At 44.6% G+C, this 17,338-nt stretch overlaps 1 protein-coding gene across 1 annotated transcript in view; it reads left to right on the forward strand.

Annotated features, from left to right (window-relative positions):
• Positions 1–5,956: 5,956 nt before the first annotated feature.
• Positions 5,957–17,338, forward strand: part of FKBP1B (FKBP prolyl isomerase 1B) — a 39,138-nt gene continuing 27,756 nt past the window's right edge. Inside the window, exons 1-2 of the mRNA XM_015859563.3 lie at positions 5,957–6,099; positions 7,535–7,582. Coding sequence (XP_015715049.1) covers positions 6,063–6,099; positions 7,535–7,582 — 85 coding nt within the window. The 5' untranslated portion in view covers positions 5,957–6,062. The remainder of the gene's footprint in view (positions 6,100–7,534; positions 7,583–17,338) is intronic.

Below are 17,338 nucleotides of genomic sequence, written 5' to 3' on the forward strand. Positions count from 1 at the left end.
ATTAAGCTACAGCCTGAAATAATGACCTAACACTTCTTTCAACCAGACTTTGAAGGGTAAAAGAAGATTTAAATATATCCGAGCTGCACAAAGAAGATTGCAATCTCCAGTGGATAGTACCTGTCAGATATCTAAGACCTCAGTGGCTATGAAACGAAGGTAGAAAAGAGAAATTACATTCTGTTCTGCTAGTAATTACAGGAAGATGAAGAAAGGTGAAATTAAAGGGAAAAAAAAAATTAAAGGGCGTATATTCTCAAAGCAGACATCTGATGAATGTTCATTTTACTGGGTCAGATTCTGCAGCTGCAAAGAAACACTGATTTTGACTAATGTGAATACATTACACCTGGGCAAAGGTTTTCAGCTGGCAGATGTAATAACTACAGCTAGAGGTTTCAGACAACTATATGCATTCTGTATCTTTGTCTGAAATCTAGTACCATAGAGTCATTCAGGTTGGAAAAGACGTCTCAAATCATCTAATCCAACCATCCACCTACCGCCAACATTGCCCACAAATACTTCATATTTGAAGACAATTTGAAGACAAAGTCTCATTTCAGATACAGCCGGGGAGGGGGACTTCATACCATTCATCTATTTTGCTGGAAATGGGTAAAACATTATAATAATATTCCTGTGTCACCCTGGCATGCATAGATCGATATAATGCATGAAATAAAGGCTGGTAATTGAAAGCTGCCCTGGCAATACTTTAGTTTCCTTTGAGACTGAAGAAAGCAGCAAGAAGAGTAATCCATTAGTAATCTGAGTCGTTCATTGAGCAGTCACAGTCTCTGTGCTGGTACTGAGCTAGATTCTGATCCTACTCACATAACTATGCCTCTGATTAGCTTTGCTTTAACTAAGGTGTTCCAGCTGCTGGCACCTTTGCTGGCTCTGTCTACATCAGTGGTTGTCAGAAGTACCACACAAAGACTAAGACTGAGCAGTCCACTGATGGTGTGTTCGTTAACAGTTAATAGCACATAGCTGTTGAAGAGCTGGGTTAAGTTCCCATAGTTCACAATGAGTGCTGGAAAACCAAATCCAGCCCTCACAGTTACAAAGGTCACTATACTCTTTATATAGTTGTGATTTTACAGCGCTGTTTTCTCACATTGCTGTACCCATTATTCACCTTTCTCTCCTGGGAAATGGTGAATACTTTTTGTATTCAATACGCATCAGAGCTAATGAGATGCGGGCTCTTAAATATACCTACTTGCCTTTTTCCTGTCTAGGAAGGTACCTATGGTATCTAAGTATCTCTGTGGACTGGAGTTCAGTGCCTTGCTGGAAAAGCTGTGACTCCAGACTTCATTTTCTCCTTTATTCATGGTTAAAATTCCTTCTGGGCTAAATCTTGCTTCAAGTTAATTAAATTGATGTTAATATTCCTGGTGACTTCAAAAGAAGACAGATCCAGCTCAATATGTAATGAAAACATAACAGTAATATTTTTTCTAATATTAATTTAACTCAAATGTATAAAATATCTGATGCTTTGTGATATTTCTACTTCAAAAACATTTCTATTTAAAGCTACCCACCATGATTTCACCAATTTAAGCTGATGTGTCACTGAGTTCAATACTTTCAAGAAGCTTGAGTAATGTATTTATTTTTCCACACTGACATTTCTTTTCCTCGAGATCTGATTCTAAAAAACAGTTATCTGTCACAAGCTGACTGGAACAGAATGTGAAAATGATGTGCAGTTAATAAAGATACAGAATACGTAATCCATCAGAGCAGATCTACTGATCGCACTTTGTAAATCAGCATCCTTCTGACAATGCTTTGCCGGGGTGCTGTTACTGCTCTCCAAACAGGATTTCAGCTGCACTTTTTCTGCTAGCAAGGTACATGTCAGGTAGAGTGGGAAAGAGCTAATGAGCAACCACTCATTAATTTGTTCAAGCAAACCATTCAGAAGCCTGGTTAATTTCAAAACATTATGTAAATTATTATTTAAACTAAAACCCTGAGCTTTTCTATGCAGGCTATATTCAAACTAAGGAGACTCCAGGCAGGGGTCCCACCCAGAATGTCGGGCTCAAGTTCTTTTTCTGCCTTTCACAATGCTAAAGCAAAATAGATGAGGGATTAAGAAGGAAGGCTCTTAGAGGGTAGTTGTGCAAACACAATCACAGAGAATGATATTCAGCTCATTTTTAATTGTAGGGATGGGATTCATCTCCCAAATTAACATGCTGAAGTTGAGGTATACACATATAGCTGCCTACAAGAAAGTAGTCCCCAAGCTCCTATGGGGCAATTGAGCTGGGCCTCACCTTTCTGACAAAACTACTGCCATAAACAGCGTGATTGTCTGAGTCTGACCCTCTGCTTACTGACTCATTTAGAGATTAATAGTGAGAAATTGACGCTTTTAGGGCATGATTCATTCCACTCTAAAGTATCTAAGATAGACAAATGATTCTTGCTTTATGAGTCTAGCTGATGTACTTAGATAGGACATGGTTATGGGCAGATGAATGCCCAGACGTGGTTCAGTAGGTATTACATACATGCCTGTTACAGCTAACTTATTATATACAGCTATATATTATATACAGCTAACATACATGTCTGTTTGCTAACTTATCAGCAATCAGCCCAGAGCTGCAATGTTCGTGTGGAATAGAATCTCAAAGAAAGTGATAGAAACTCCAGAACTTATGTTATTAAAATTAGAGTGGGGAGAAGAGTATGAAATGTTCTTTAGAAAACATCCCTGTCTTGGCAAAGAGAGGGAAGGAATGATCTAATAGGTCTTTCCATCTGTAAGTCAGCATTCAGCTTCCAAATAGTGCCAGTCTTTTTCTTTCACAAGCATTACATCTATTTATTCTCAAGGAAATATCCATTAATATTTTCCATTGCACACAATGAAGCAAACAGAAGGTATATACTGGTCCTAGCTTGGTAATTTGTAAAGGCCTTTTAGAACGTGTCTGTATTGGAAAAGCAATTTATGGTCGTAACAGGACTCGGGACAGCAGGACTCTGATATAACCCTGTATCAAAAATGCTCCATTGACATTGCAGACCAACTCAAAGAAGGATGTGAACAAAGCTTCCTCCCAGCTGTATTTGGAAACCCTTGTAACAAATCACCTTTGGCGTGGTCTTCCCTAGAAAAGTTCCTGCTAATTCATCATAATGGGATTTCCCTATTTCTCCCAATCAACGCAGACAAATAGGTCAGTGAATGTCATCGAATACAAGCATAATAATTAAAGAGTGCTGACATCCTGCTGCTATCTATCTGTGCTGTTTGGACACAGGTCTGTGATAGACCTGGTGGGTCCACCTTTCTGCTTCCGGGCCTTTTCTTTATAACTTCAAATCACTTTGGTCTGGAGGTTCTAGAAGCTCATTAAACAGTGTTATAATTTCACATGCAGAATGAAGGAAAACAAATAGAGCCTTAATTTTCTGAATCCATTATTCATCTCCCTTGATTCATTTATCTGGAGGACTGAGAATGCCAGTTAATTTCTTTTCCTCGGTTACATTTTCCAGAATCATCAGAAGACTAATCAGGAGTTTGTAGCTAATATTTGCGGTTTGCTTGGTTTTCTCCTGTTGTTTGAACTGCTTCCAGCACGTCTAGCCAGTGACATTTCCTCACAATGCAGAATAAATACCAAAACTATAGAGAAAAGAGTTCTACTGGGAGAAAGCAGTAAATGTATTGCATTGTAAATACAAAGATCCTCGGTGATCCTTCTGTCGCTTCCATGGCAAGGAAATGGCAGATCTGGAATAACTGGTGTACTGTTTATAGATAGGATTCCAGTTCTGTTTTGTTCAGCGTGAAAGATAGACTTACATTTCTTTTTATCCCTTTTTATTTCTTGTTATGAAAGATTGGATGAAAGAGAAATGTTAATCCCCTCCCAGCCTGTCTGCTTGTGATATTGCTATTATGAGAAATTTTATCTGTGAGAGCACACTGCATGACCCCGGGTTTAGTCTTTGGGCCCCAAGCCGTTCCATTTATTTATTATAAAAGGGGACCTCTGCTCTTCAACTCTTTGCAATCTAAACAGACCAGGCAGAATTATCATCCTCATTCTATAAGGGGGATACGGTGGCACAAAGCAACTCGGAGTAGAACTTCAGTTCAGCGTGCTGGCTTCCAAATGGCAGGCAGTGAAGCACATCCATGCAACAGTCTACATGGTGCTAATTAGCTGGATGGATGCTGCAATTTCATAGTTATATGGTATCTGAAATGCCCACTACTTTTTACACGTACCATTGTACGTTGCCCAATAGACATATTAGCCAGTTTGGAGTATTATGCACTGCAAATATAACCAAAGTGATTTAGTGATGCAGTCGGTCTGTTCCAGAGCTGTGAGTTGTAATTGCATTTCTTCAGACTAAGATTAACGCCGTGCAGTTCATCTCACTACCACTGCTCTTCTTCCTCATTCTATAGGAAGAGCATTACGGGCTCATACAGCAGTTGAAGGGAAGGGATCTTTGGAGGCCATACGGTGCAACAGCTAGTTCCAAGGTTTGGTCAGGTTCCCCAAAGCTTTGTATGGTAACTCACAATGTGAAGACTTCCCTGGTGTTGGAAATTCCCTTGTGATTCGTGTCCATTACCTCTTGCTGTGCGCTTCCACCCACATGAGGGAGCTGCAGACAGCAGCAGAAGCCCTCCCTTAGCTTTGTCTTATGCAGAACAGCCCCAGATCCTCGTCCCCTCCACCTATTACATGTTGGTGGCCCGTTACTGAACTGGGTCTGCCATGTCAGGGTCTTGCATTGGGGAGACAGAAGCTTGGGAGAGAGTGAGTTCAGCTCAAGACATTAATCTTAAACCAACGTTTTTTGGAAGCGGTAAATTGTATTGACCTCTTCTCTCCCTTAGGTCCTGGTGGCGAGGGATATTTGCCTCCATTTCTAAGCACATACTATCAAATTCATTGCTCTAGAAACCAGTATGTCAAGCACTGAGAGCCTTGAAAGCTGAGGCTAGAGGGCTTTATGCTTGAGACACAGACCTCTGAGCAGAGGAGGAGGTGGATGTAATGCAATAGCTTTGAAAGAGCATTCTTTAAAACATTAATCCCCTATAACTTGGTTTTAGCCGTTCTCTTGGTCATTCAAACACTTTCCATGTTGGCCCTGTTGTTCTTTTTGCCTCTCCTCCAATCCTCTGCCAATACTAAGCCATTTTCTCTTGTATTTCAGAGGCTTTCCTGAAGATATGTGGCATTCATTGCTTCAGCCTTCTCTTCCGAGCTCTTCATCTGCTGTGCAATTGTTAACACCAGTATCTTCAAGGGCCTCTATAGCACTGTGTGAGTACCGTAAGGTGAGAAACAACAGCACTGTCTGCTGTTTGATATCTGTGACAACAATTTGTGCCCACAGGAGGTTCAGGTTGGATATTAGGGAACATTTCTACTCAAGCTGGTTTGATATTGGAGTGGGCTGCCCAGGGAGGTGGTGGATCGCCATCCCTGGAGGTGTTCAAGAACAACAGAGATGTGGCAGTGAGGGCAGCCCCAGGCACAGCCGGACTAAGCTGACCTTGGTGGTCCTTCCCACCTTAATGATTCTACCAGCACCAGCTGCAGTTCTCGCACAGGCAAATGAACTGGCGATCTCACATCACGGGAGCAGCTACGGAATACATACACACATCTTCATCTTTAAAGCTGAGGGCGGTACCTGAGGGCGGGGGTGCCGCTGCCCTCCCCGAGCTGAGGGGGCCGCGCTGCTGGCGGCCTAGCATAGCATGGCATAGCATAGCATAGCATTGCATTGCATTGTATTGCATAGCATAGCGTACCACCGCACTGCATTGCACTGCACAGCAGCCCCGCGTCCCCGGGGAGCTGCGGGCGGAGGCTGGCGGCCCCCCTCCCCTCCCCTGCCTCCCCGCCCCTGCCCTGCATTGGCTGCGGGCTGCTGACGGGCAGCCGGGGAGGCCCCTGTCAGCCGGCCGCGGAGGGGCGTGCCTGCACTGGGGGTCCGGCAGCGCCGAGCCGAGCCGTGCCCAGGGCTGCCGATCGGAGCCCAGCGCCGAGATGGGGGTGGAGATCGAGACCATCTCTCCGGGAGACGGTACGAGCCGCAGCGGGGAACGGGCGGCAGGGCAGCCCTGCGGGGTGGGGGGGTGGCGGTGCCCGGCTGCGGGGTGCTGCCGTCGGACGGAGCTCCGACAGCGGGGAGCGGCCGTACCCGGAGCGCCGGGTCCCGGGAGGAGAGCGGAGGGGGCGGCGCGGGGGCCGGGGATTTTGCTGTGGTATCCGCCGACAGCTGCACGACGCCGGGAGCTGGCAGTCAATGGGGATCGTGAGGCCGGCACCGCCCCGCCGCAAACTTTGCCCGGCGCTCTGCCGGCTCCCCCGGGGGCGGGCGGCCATTTGGGGCAGCATCCATCCCTCCTCCGGTACCCGGCTGGGAGCGGCATCGCCCTGCGGAGCCTCGCGGTCAGGCTGCTGTGTCGTTTCATGGCTCTGCTTTTTGTTGCCATGATTTCTACGAGCCCGCAGCCCCCAAGATCCCACCATCCCCATCCGCCTCCAGCCCACATTCACCCTCAGCTCAACGCAATTCGCCGAAGTCCGTCCCTGTGTAACTTTCTCGGCCCGTTCTCTCTGCTTCCTCCGTGTGTACCTTTAAACTGCCCTCTCTCTCCGTGCTCTTGTCCGCGGGCATCTCGCTGTGCCCCTGGATGGGCGCTCAGATGTGGGCTCAGAACACCGTGTGGGTACCTGGGCTCCCAGTGCAGCACTGCGTGTGAGCTCTTAGATCTTTGGAAGCCATCAGCTATCCCAAATAAGGAGATATCGATCATTTCTCTTGCTTGACTGTTGCACCCACAGCTGGAGGGGCTGCAGCCACACACAGGCTGATGCTCAGGGTGTTCCAGTGATGCTCGGAAGCACCATCTTCTCCATTGCATGACACAGATCTCTGTTTGTGGTAGCCTGTTCTCCCGCAGCTTGTTTGGTGCTTTGGGCATACGAGTCCTGAATGCACAGCTTGTATTGTTAGCCGATGATTTACACACGATTTTGCATAACTTGCTCTCCTGTTAAGTCAGACTAAGGAGGCCAGAGATCCAAGATACAAACAAACCTTAGTTTCTATCTGAATCCCTATTTCCTGCCCTTATGACAATGCTGTTCATTAATCATTTGTATCATTCATACTTCCTAAGTTCTTGAGTCTCCCCTTGCTGACCCTCCCCTGGCCAGCACTGCTTTAGAGATCAAGGTTAGCTGAGCCAGTGTGCAGCCAACACCTCTATGAGCCCAGCAGATCTTCCCCCAGCCTGCAGTGCCTGGAGCAGGTAATATGAAAACAGTAATTCCATCTTTCATTGAGGAAATAAGCTAAGCCTTCATTTCGGGGTGAACGTTTTAGGGGGAGCTGCCAGGCTCTCATAAGGATTCATGATCTCTCTGTTCTACCATTGCTCAATACTAGAACATTAACATTGTTAACTGAAGGAAAAGAGAAAATATACAATAACCCGTTATCCTTTTAACAGGGCGGACGTTCCCGAAGAAGGGGCAGACGTGTGTGGTGCACTACACAGGTAAGGCATGTTCTGGTTGTTGTGTCCATGCCAGCTGCATTATGCCCAACAGTGTTGTATCAGTTCAGTTGTGGCTGTTGCTTTGTGCTGCCGTTCACAATCGATTTAATTGTGTTGTGATGGATTTCCTGAATGTTTGACTTGTAGTTCAGGCTGCAGTATCGAGATGCGCGCGCCAGTGAATTTGTCAAGAGTGGTGTTTAGTGGGGACAAGTTGGCAGATGAATCTGCACACCTGATTCTTTAAGTCATTCCATGAGCAAATGAAATCGAGCATGAAGCAGTGCAAATGCCAGGTTCGTATTTTTCCAGCCTCTGACCTTGATACAGACAATTCATGATTGTTTATATCTTAAAAGAATCTGCGTGCTGCTGGTAGAATTCATTCCAGTTTGAAGAGATCCATTCAAGGTCTGGTTAACACCTGCTTTGTGGGTATGCATGAATCTCAAGCAGTGAGTTTGCTGGTGGAGCTGGTTGTGCTGTACCTTTGCACGGAGGGAAAATGTCCTTTAAGTCAGTTTGCAATGTTGTCTTGTGTATTTAGTTATGTAAATTGTCATAAGAATGCAGAGACTTCTGCAGCCTGAGTCCTCGGTTGTGACGTTTGCATCAAGAGCTGCCATTTCAGGAGGTTTTCTCCTTAGAATGTAAAACATCACCATTTTCACTAGATACAGTTAATGAAGTTATATGCATTTATATATATAAATATATACATTTGTATTTCCAAGAAGCTTTTTAACATGGTTTGAATAATCTTTCTCCTCAGAGGGAGCACTGTTAGCACACTGGCTTAGGATATGAGGGGTTGGGGTTTGCTCTTGTATACATTTATATGTTCAGAGTATTTTTATCTAGGGTTTCTAATAGGAGTTAGAACAGTGTGGAAGTTAAACACATGGATCTCCCATGCCAGCTTCAGCTCTTGCAGACATTTCCTTGCACCTTGGATCTGAAAATGGGTGTTTTGAAGCTGTTTTTGTGAAGGTGCTGAAAGATACATTTCTATTCCAGCCCCAAATTCAGAAGTTTTCCTGCAAGAAAACTGTCACCTCCCACCTCCAGTTGGATTTAGACATGTGAGTGTCAGAGGTGAAAGAGGCAAACTTTGCAGAGGTGGCAGTGCATAGCGGTGGTGGCAGTGGTCTATGGCAGCCACAGTGTGCTGGGTAACTTCAGAGGGAGTGCAGACAATGAGTGTGGAAAGAGAACAAGGTGCTGCATGCTGTTCTTGGCATTAGATAGATGACTTAGTTGAGGCTTTCGTAACTTGGCTTTTGATATAGAAGACTTTATGACAACTTATTAAATCAATCCCTGGCCTAAACTTTGCTTCCTCCATGCATGTTGCTGTTGGTGCTGTGCTCTCTAACTCCCAGATTAGAACAACACCAAATGAAGGGAACCCACAATTCATGGATAAGGTGTTTCCTTCCAATGGACTGCAAAATGCTAGGCCTCTTCTTGGATGTAACTAGAGATAGGATGAGAGGCGATGGCCTCAAGTTGTGTGCCAGGGGAGGTTCATGTTGGATGTTGGGAAACATTTCTTCTACAGAAGAGCAGTGATGCAGTGGCACAGCTGCCCAGGGAGGTGGTGGGGTCACCGTCCATGGAGCTGTTCCAGAACCATGGGGATGTGGCACTGAGGGACATGGGCAGTGGGCGTGGGGGGTGGGTTGGCTTTGGACTTGGTGATCATTGAAGTCTTTTCCAACCTTAATAATTCTCTGATTCCATGTGGGAAAATATGAAATATAAATGTCAAGTTTTAACTCAAATAATTTTATCTGAATGCGATGTGACTTTGTACTGATGTCCAGATATGTCTGGGATTCATCTTGGAATGATCTGTCTTGTTTGTGCGATCTCATTAAGCCTCGTGGTTCTTCATGTTTATCCTCAGCACACTCATAGCAGTCCAGTTTTACCAGGCAGGTGGCTAAGTTGCAGAGGTATCTGGGAAGATAACCAGAACATACAGCAGTGAAGGGGCACAGGGGTCATGGGCAAGAGGGTGACAAATTGGTTCAGGCATTTGTGAGAGTGCTGGAAGAGTTGTATTGCAGTCTATAGGATTCGGTTTGTACTTCTTTTGGCCCTTGATTTTCCCACACAGTGGTGCATCATCTTGACAGCTTGGTTTGCCACGTATCTTATTGCATTGCCCATCAACACTCCTGTACCTGTGCACATATGACAGTGATGCAGCTCCTTGGCATGCTGTTGGTTCATTGCTTCCCTGAGGAGTTATTTTGAGCAGAACAAAGCATTGTCTGCTAGTTATTCATGTTTTTAGAGTTTCTTGCAAGGAGGAGGAGACCAAGAAGGGGCTTAAGTTATGAATTTCCAAGGAGAAGTGCCACCTCCTTGGAAGCATTCCAGGCCAGGCTGGATGGGGCTGTGAGCAACCTGGTATAGAGGGAGGTGTCCCTGCCTACAGCAGGGGGTTGGAACTACACGAACTTAAAGGTCCCTTCCAACCCAAACCATTGTATGATTCTATGAGACTCAAACAAAGGAATGGACTGTGGGCTCTCTTGCCTTCCCTCAAGTCCCGCAGGTGCCCATTCCCCTCAGGATGAGGAGTGATGGAAGAGAGAGTACAGGCAGGAGCAGACTGCTGCTGCAGGAGTGAAAGGACTGCAGATTGATTCTGAAACACATCTGGGAGAAGGGGTTATAGGAGCAAGCTGTCTCTGCATGAGTTATCCTGACAGCGCATCTGCAGCAGGTGAGAGCCTGAGCATCCCAGTGCAATGCAGCAGGTGTCCAGAGAGGACCACAGTCTGCTATCCTGCATATCTGGCAGAGCTTCAGAGTCCTGGCTGGTCACCCTCTGTATTGCTTGATTTGTGCACCTTCAAGGTAGGGATTCAGCAGTGGAGTTTCTAGTCTGACAACCCTGAGAAGTGGGAATTGAGAGCTGGAATCTCCTCCAGATGAGGGAGAACTGTGAGTTTTACACTTCTTCTGCCAGCGCTTCAGCTATCAGGCTGTTACATGTGGCAGCTTTGCCACTTTCTCTTCTTCTCCAATTAGATGCATAACCCCAGGAGCAGGCATTGCGGTCTGACTCACAAATCGATTTCATTGTGGTGCCTCAATGAACAAGACTAAGTTCCAGTGGCAGCAGGAGGTAAGGTGCAACTTCATTAGGGAACAGATTAGAAGGAACATCCAGTTTAAGCAAATATTTTTTTTCATCCTCCCTTAGGAGTAACTTCTGGCTGTGTTCAATTAGAGCAGGATTTTTGGATTACCCTTCAGGAGTACCTAATTGCCCGTCCATAAGGCGCCTTAAAGCCTAGCTTGGTACTGTAAATAACCTGCTAATTTTTCAGCTTGGCACAGACTTAGTTAAGTACACACATAGGTGATTAGATAGGAAGACTGGGAGAGAATATGAAACCCGGTCCTGATCTTAATTGGTGACAAGAATATAATCAGATCCCCATATGCTTGTTGAGAAATATAACTAACACAACCACTTTTTCTGATCATCCAGCATCTACGTTGCGTTTCAAAAGCAACCTGATAATGAGTAATGAGATTAGTGGATATGGCAGTGAGTTGGCACCGAAATGCATTTCCAGCAGCGATGGTTTATGTCATGCTTTTGTCATAGATTTCCTTGAGCAAGCTTCTGAAAGCTTTTGGCAGTCTGCTCACTCCTTCTGTTTTCTGTCTGCAAAATGATTGTTGTACTTTGTCTGCCTTGTGGAGATAGATTGCCAGCAATTTGGGGTATGGGCTGCCTCCTTTCTCGTGCCTAATGTAATGGCTTCCTAATCTTGATTGGGTCTTCGGGTTCTGTTGCAGCAGTGATAGCAATGCCAGTAAACAAATTACAGTATCATTAGTCCTGGAGTGGATCAACGGAGCTGAGCCATTTGCTGCAGTTTTTTTCCCTGTGATTTTTTTAATGTGTTGACTCTGGGAGCAGCGATCAGCAGTGCTGAGTTTTCAAAGGTGGGTGAAGGTGATGCAGCACATGGCCCTGAAGATGACAGAATCTTTGCTGAGCTTGTGAGTGCTTTGAATGTGTGGTCAAACCTTCATCCTGGGAAGGTGATTTCTGGCCCTCCCGCTCTTGGTGTTTTGCCCTCAATTAAGATGCGTGTGCGTAGCTCCTCAACCTGCAGCTTTTCTCTCATTACTCATAGAATCACAGAATCATAGAATGGCCTGGGTTGAAAAGGACCACACTGATCATCCACTTTCAACCCCCTGCTATGTGCAGGGTCACAACCAGCAGCCCAGGCTGCCCAGAGCCACATCCAGCCTGGCCTTGAATGCCTGCAGGGATGGGGCATCCACAGTCTCCTTGGGCAACCTGTTCCAGTGCATCACCACCCTCTGGGTGAAAAACTTCCTCTGATGTCCAAACTGAACCTCCACTGTCTCAGTTTAAAACCATTCCCTCTTGTCCTATCACTGTCCACCCTCATAAACAGCCATTCCCCTTCCTAAGCAGACATTATGTGGTAGTTTGTGGTAAAGGTAAATTTGTAACCTCATCGTTGTCATCCTTGCCCACATGTACATCTGTGGTAATACAATTACCCTCTTAAAGAAGAAACTGGACGTTCAGCATTTGTAGCTGCAACAGATCTCTTGGAGTAAGACCATCAAGGCACATTAAGTCATTAATTAATTTCTTAAACCAAACTTCTATAAGAGAAGATTTTCCTTGGACTTCTTAGGTCCAGGCAGTGACCACAAAATTACACTAGATATCAAGTAATTGATTTTATGTTACTCTCTATTGGAGTGTTAGAATACTACTCTATATATTTCAGATATGCTGTACAGATGGATTCTGTCTTAGGAAGCAGAACAAAAGATTACTTGTTCTTTTCCTAACCATCTGGGGACAGCCTCAGATCATCTTCTTTTTTCCACATATTACCAAATTGCTTTGTGTTATTTATTTTTGTTTCTTCAGCTTCGCCAGTGCTGCGATGCTGTGAGAGTTATGCCTGCATCTGTGTAGTTGAAAGCCTTTTCTTTTTAGTACTTTTTTCTTTAATAACAAAAGCAGACTGCATAGATTTATAGAACATGCCTGATTTACTGTGATGTAAAATGCGTCTCCATTTAACTCGATACAAACATAATGCAATTCCTCTGCAATAACACTTGCCAAAAAGAAAAGAGATCTGCCTATATTTCTTGGATTGAAATCAACGCAGCGTAAAGCGTATGCAGTAATAGCCAGACATTTGCCAAAATGCTCTCAACGAGACTGATGTAAATCCAGGATAACGCTGTAGAGTGTCATGTTCTCATCTATGAACCTGGGTATCCGCATGGCTGGTGTACACCAGCTCATTGTGGGAGTGCTTTGTGTGAGGTGGGCACAGGGCTGTGCCATTTCCCTGGTCTCATGAAAATCTGCACAACTTCGGTGAGAGCCAAAGAGATCTGCGAGGAAACGACAGAAGGAATTCAATCAGAATTATTTGTCTCCAAAAAACTGTCGTGGTGGTTTTGGAAGGGAACAATGAACAACGCAATTAAGAGCTATCATTAAGAAGAACTTGTTTTTTAACAGACATTATAATTGAGTCTTGAATTAGAGCCAGCTAAATCTTGCTTACCTAGAAAGAATGTAATTGTTTCATCGAGCACGTTCACCAGATGCATTCTTCCAGGAGAGTGAGATGTCTGTCCATCCTTTGGGGCCTGCCAATGCCTGCAAGTTTTTGACTTGAAGCAATCTCTCCAAATTGCCCTGGTTTAAAAGATGAAAGCCTTTTACATCTATAAAGATCTCTGTGGCAGCCGAGCACTTAAAAACATGTTGGGTTTTTTTTTTCCCCTCAGTAAATCATAACTGCAAGAAGTAGGTTTGACTCTTCAGTAAAGAGCGTGTTCTTTTGATGTCCCGCAGACACGATTTGCAAGTCTTAAAGCTCTTGATAAAAGGAGTAAAATGTTCATCTTTGCTTATTTGTTGCAGATTGGTTACCTTTGGAAATACTTCAGTGGCATGTTCAGGCTGATAGCGATTGGAGAACTGAAGAGGGCAAATTTCTCTGAAGCATTTTGCTGCCAGCTGAGTGACTGCTTCCAGACACGTTACTTGCACCTTCAGTTTTGCAGTCTGACAGGAAAAGGGCCCTGCCTCCCAGAATGGTCTTGACATTAATGCTTACAAGTGCTGTGAGGCTGTCTATGAGAAGAGAATATTGATGTGAAAAAATGGTTTGATGGGGAGGGGAAAGGGTTCCACCATTTGTGAGGAGAAATGCGGTTGCTTCGGCAGTTAAATTAGTGGGTTTAAATTAAGCACATCAGATTATTGTGTGATGGAAAAGGATTGGCATACTAGCCTTGTGCTTCCTGGTTCCTCCTCTGCCATGAACACACATTGTGCCCATTGGTTTCAATGAAATTCCTTGTACTATTGGATGCTATTTAATATGGATTCATAAACAGCTTGAAATTATCCACTGCATTCTCACAGGCAACCTCAACAGCACAGCTATGTTTTCATAGAATGGCGTGGGTTGGAAGGGACCTTAAAGATCATTGAACCTTAAAGATCATTGAGTTCCAATATTCCTGCCTTAGGTTGGTTGCTGTCCACCAGCTCAGGTTCTTGCAGAGTATAGATTATAAAGAGACTTCTTTATGAAACCATGCACAGGTGCTTTCCTCACTGACAGACACTCTTCTATCAGTATGAGAGAAGCTGAATAACTTTGACAGCTGGCTTCTATAGGATTTCTTTTCATGGACACACTGTAGTATCATGCTCTATTCCTACTGTATGTAGAAATGAAATTGCTAGCAAATCAGATTTCATAGTTTAACAAAACTAGTAGCCACAGAGCATAGAGTTCTTAAAAGCTCACAACGGTCCCAAACACTTCTGTCTTTAAAATAAACAAATAATAATGGCTATTTTCAAACAAAGTATTTTTGCCCCATCCTCTTCACATGAAAATAGTGCTGCCTTTCTTACAGCTTGTGCATATATGCAATGACCAGGACCTGAAAAGTTTGCGTCAGCCCTCGATAATTAGAATTCCTGATCCTCACAAGGCTGAGATTTAAATTATTTTGCACGATTTATTAGAAATCAAAGAATTCTTCAAACAGTTGTTGGATAGTGGACTAAATAGTTAGTTCCTGTAAATGGACAAATGGTTACATCGTAATTAAATGAGAAACTCTATCAGCTGGCAACAACATTGATAGGCTTGTCTCCCTTTATTGACAAAATAGACCTGACATCACCGTATTTACCTAATTAAGAAGTCTAAATTGAGAGCTTAGTTACCTTATGCTACCTAAATATTTAGCCTTTGGACGTGCCTCTCTCTGTCTCAATTAGATAAAGAGCTTAATCAGGTTCCTAAGCCAGACAGCTCAGCCAGGCAGGGCTTGTGGAAAGGGGTGGTAATTTTAATTAGACAAGATGCAGTGTCATCGCTCTGAGGGGCACAGACAGCACCCACACTTCAAGTGGAACCCACCCGGCTACTGCATGGCCAAAGCCATCTGCAGGTTGGTGATGATCTGGGCTCTATGGGCTGCAGTCTAAGGGAGGATCACTGCCCAGGAGCTCGTGGGGTGTGATGGATCAGGAGGCCATGGAGGAGCCCCACACTGCTGCAGGAAGCAGTGACTGGGCTCTGGCAATGAGTTCTGCTGAGCCTCGCTGAACCAACGCCAGGGCCCTGCCGAGTGGGCTCAGTATTGAAAGTGATGTCTCACAATGGAGATATATTCTTGAGCTTCCTTTACTCCAGGGCACTGTAAATCTTACTTAATTTTTTTCATGAGCCTGCTGGCTGCAGAAGGTTGTACTCCCTCCAGTGCAGATGACATGGCCGTGGTGGGTCCTCATCACTGGGGCAGCAGCAGGTCCAGGCAGTCAGCAGAGTCCTCCAGCTGCCATCCAGCATCCCAGGGCTCCTAAAACTCAGTGTTGCAGCGCTGACTTGTAACTTTCCCTCTGTTTCTGTGCATGATATTCCAAGTCTGGTTTCCTCTCCCAGACCTTTCCTGTTAATCCTGTGTAGTTTTTGGTTCTCAACGCCTTGCTGCTCTAAATCACTTCCCTTTTAATGATGTGGCTACACTGATTTACCAAGACTGACCACTTCCACATGAAGAGTTCTTCTGATTGAAGAATTTTGTTTTGAAAAGGGAGAATTCTTCTTGGAGAGAGACTAACCTAACGTGTTATTCCAATCCTACTGTTGCTGTATGCTGTACACTCTCTAACACATTGGTTGTCTGCTTTTAAATGACTGAAGTGATAATGCTATTTCTGCTACATTAGTCATAGAATCACAGAATCATAGAACAGCCTGGGTTGAAAAGGGCCACAATGATCATCCACTTTCAACCCCCTGCTGTGTGCAGGGTCACAACCAGCAGCCCAGGCTGCCCAGAGCCACATCCAGCCTGGCCTTCAATGCCTGCAGGGATGGGGCATCCACAGCCTCCTTGGGCAACCTGTTCCAGTGCATCACCACCCTTCAGCTTTGTTTTAACTTCAGAAAACACACACACAGAACAATAACAAAGGATGGTCATTCGGAAAATAGGCTGTAGTACCACATAGGGATTGTAGTTACAGTAATTTACATTTTCATTCTTCTCCGTGAATAAGTTTCTCCTTATTCTACAAGCAGGATTTCCAGTAGAAGGGGAGGGTTTGGTACTTTAGGAGATGGAATTTAGCAATATCTGGGACGCATGAAAGGAAATAGGAGATGAGTCACACAGTTCCTGAGAAGTTCCCGAGGCATCACCATGATGTATCGCCATTTCCAGACTGGGATGCATAATTTTCAGCTTACAGAACTGGAGAGATATTTTGTTGTTGCTGCTGCAAAAACTGTAATTTTGGTTGAAAAAGCTTTTCCCACAAGTTTTATTTCGAAGGTTGAGGATCTGAGACTGAAATTCATAGGCTAACTGCCAAGTCTATATTGGTTTGAGCTGAAGTGTTGGATATTAACAGAAGTATGTGGCAGAATTTAAAGATGTGGAGCTGAATTTTACAGCTCAGGCTTTAATTCAGATCACAACTCAAGTTGTCTTGGTGGGTTCTCCCTATTTTCACTGCAGGATAAGAACATTCTTTCTTATTAAGGGCTTATTCATTCTGACCCTGCTGTACCCCATCCTGATCTTTCTTGCTTGAAAGTTATGCTGCATGTTGGTCAGGTTACTACTGTCCTGTACCACATTAGGAGCATGAAGCCATAGCTTTTGCAGGTATGGTGACTGATTGCTATCCAAACATGCTTTAATTACTGAGTAGAAGCAGAATTGCATGCAGTGTTTTTTTCAGTATGAAACTGTTCTCCCTTTTAATGGAAGAGAGTAGAACAGTGATCACGATGACTTTAACCCCCAGGAGAGAAGTCTTCCTATAGGATGCATGTCATTAATGGAGAAGAGCAGGCTTGACAACCTGACTTTGGCGTCAGCTTGAGGTCCCCATCTGGCAGTGTGTTTCCACTGACCAGGACAGGAGATGCTCCTGTCATGCTGCCCTATGACTTGCTCTCCCAGCCCAATGGTGGCCAGCTGGCAAGAGCTCTGTCACAGCACTGACTGCACCTGTGCCACCTTGCCAGGGGAATTTCTGAGTGCCAAGCCAAACCCATCAGGTAGCTTTCTGCTTATTCTCTGCTTTCCATTTTCTTCTGCTGTCATTTGTACCTTGTCTTCAGCCAAATAAATAGCAAGGGAAGCTTCACAGCTCCTGCTCTGTTCCTTAGG

The sequence above is a fragment of the Coturnix japonica genome, chromosome 3 (assembly GCF_054131305.1).
Source record: "Coturnix japonica strain WE chromosome 3, WE-NBRP24, whole genome shotgun sequence".
NCBI lineage: Eukaryota > Metazoa > Chordata > Aves > Galliformes > Phasianidae > Coturnix > Coturnix japonica.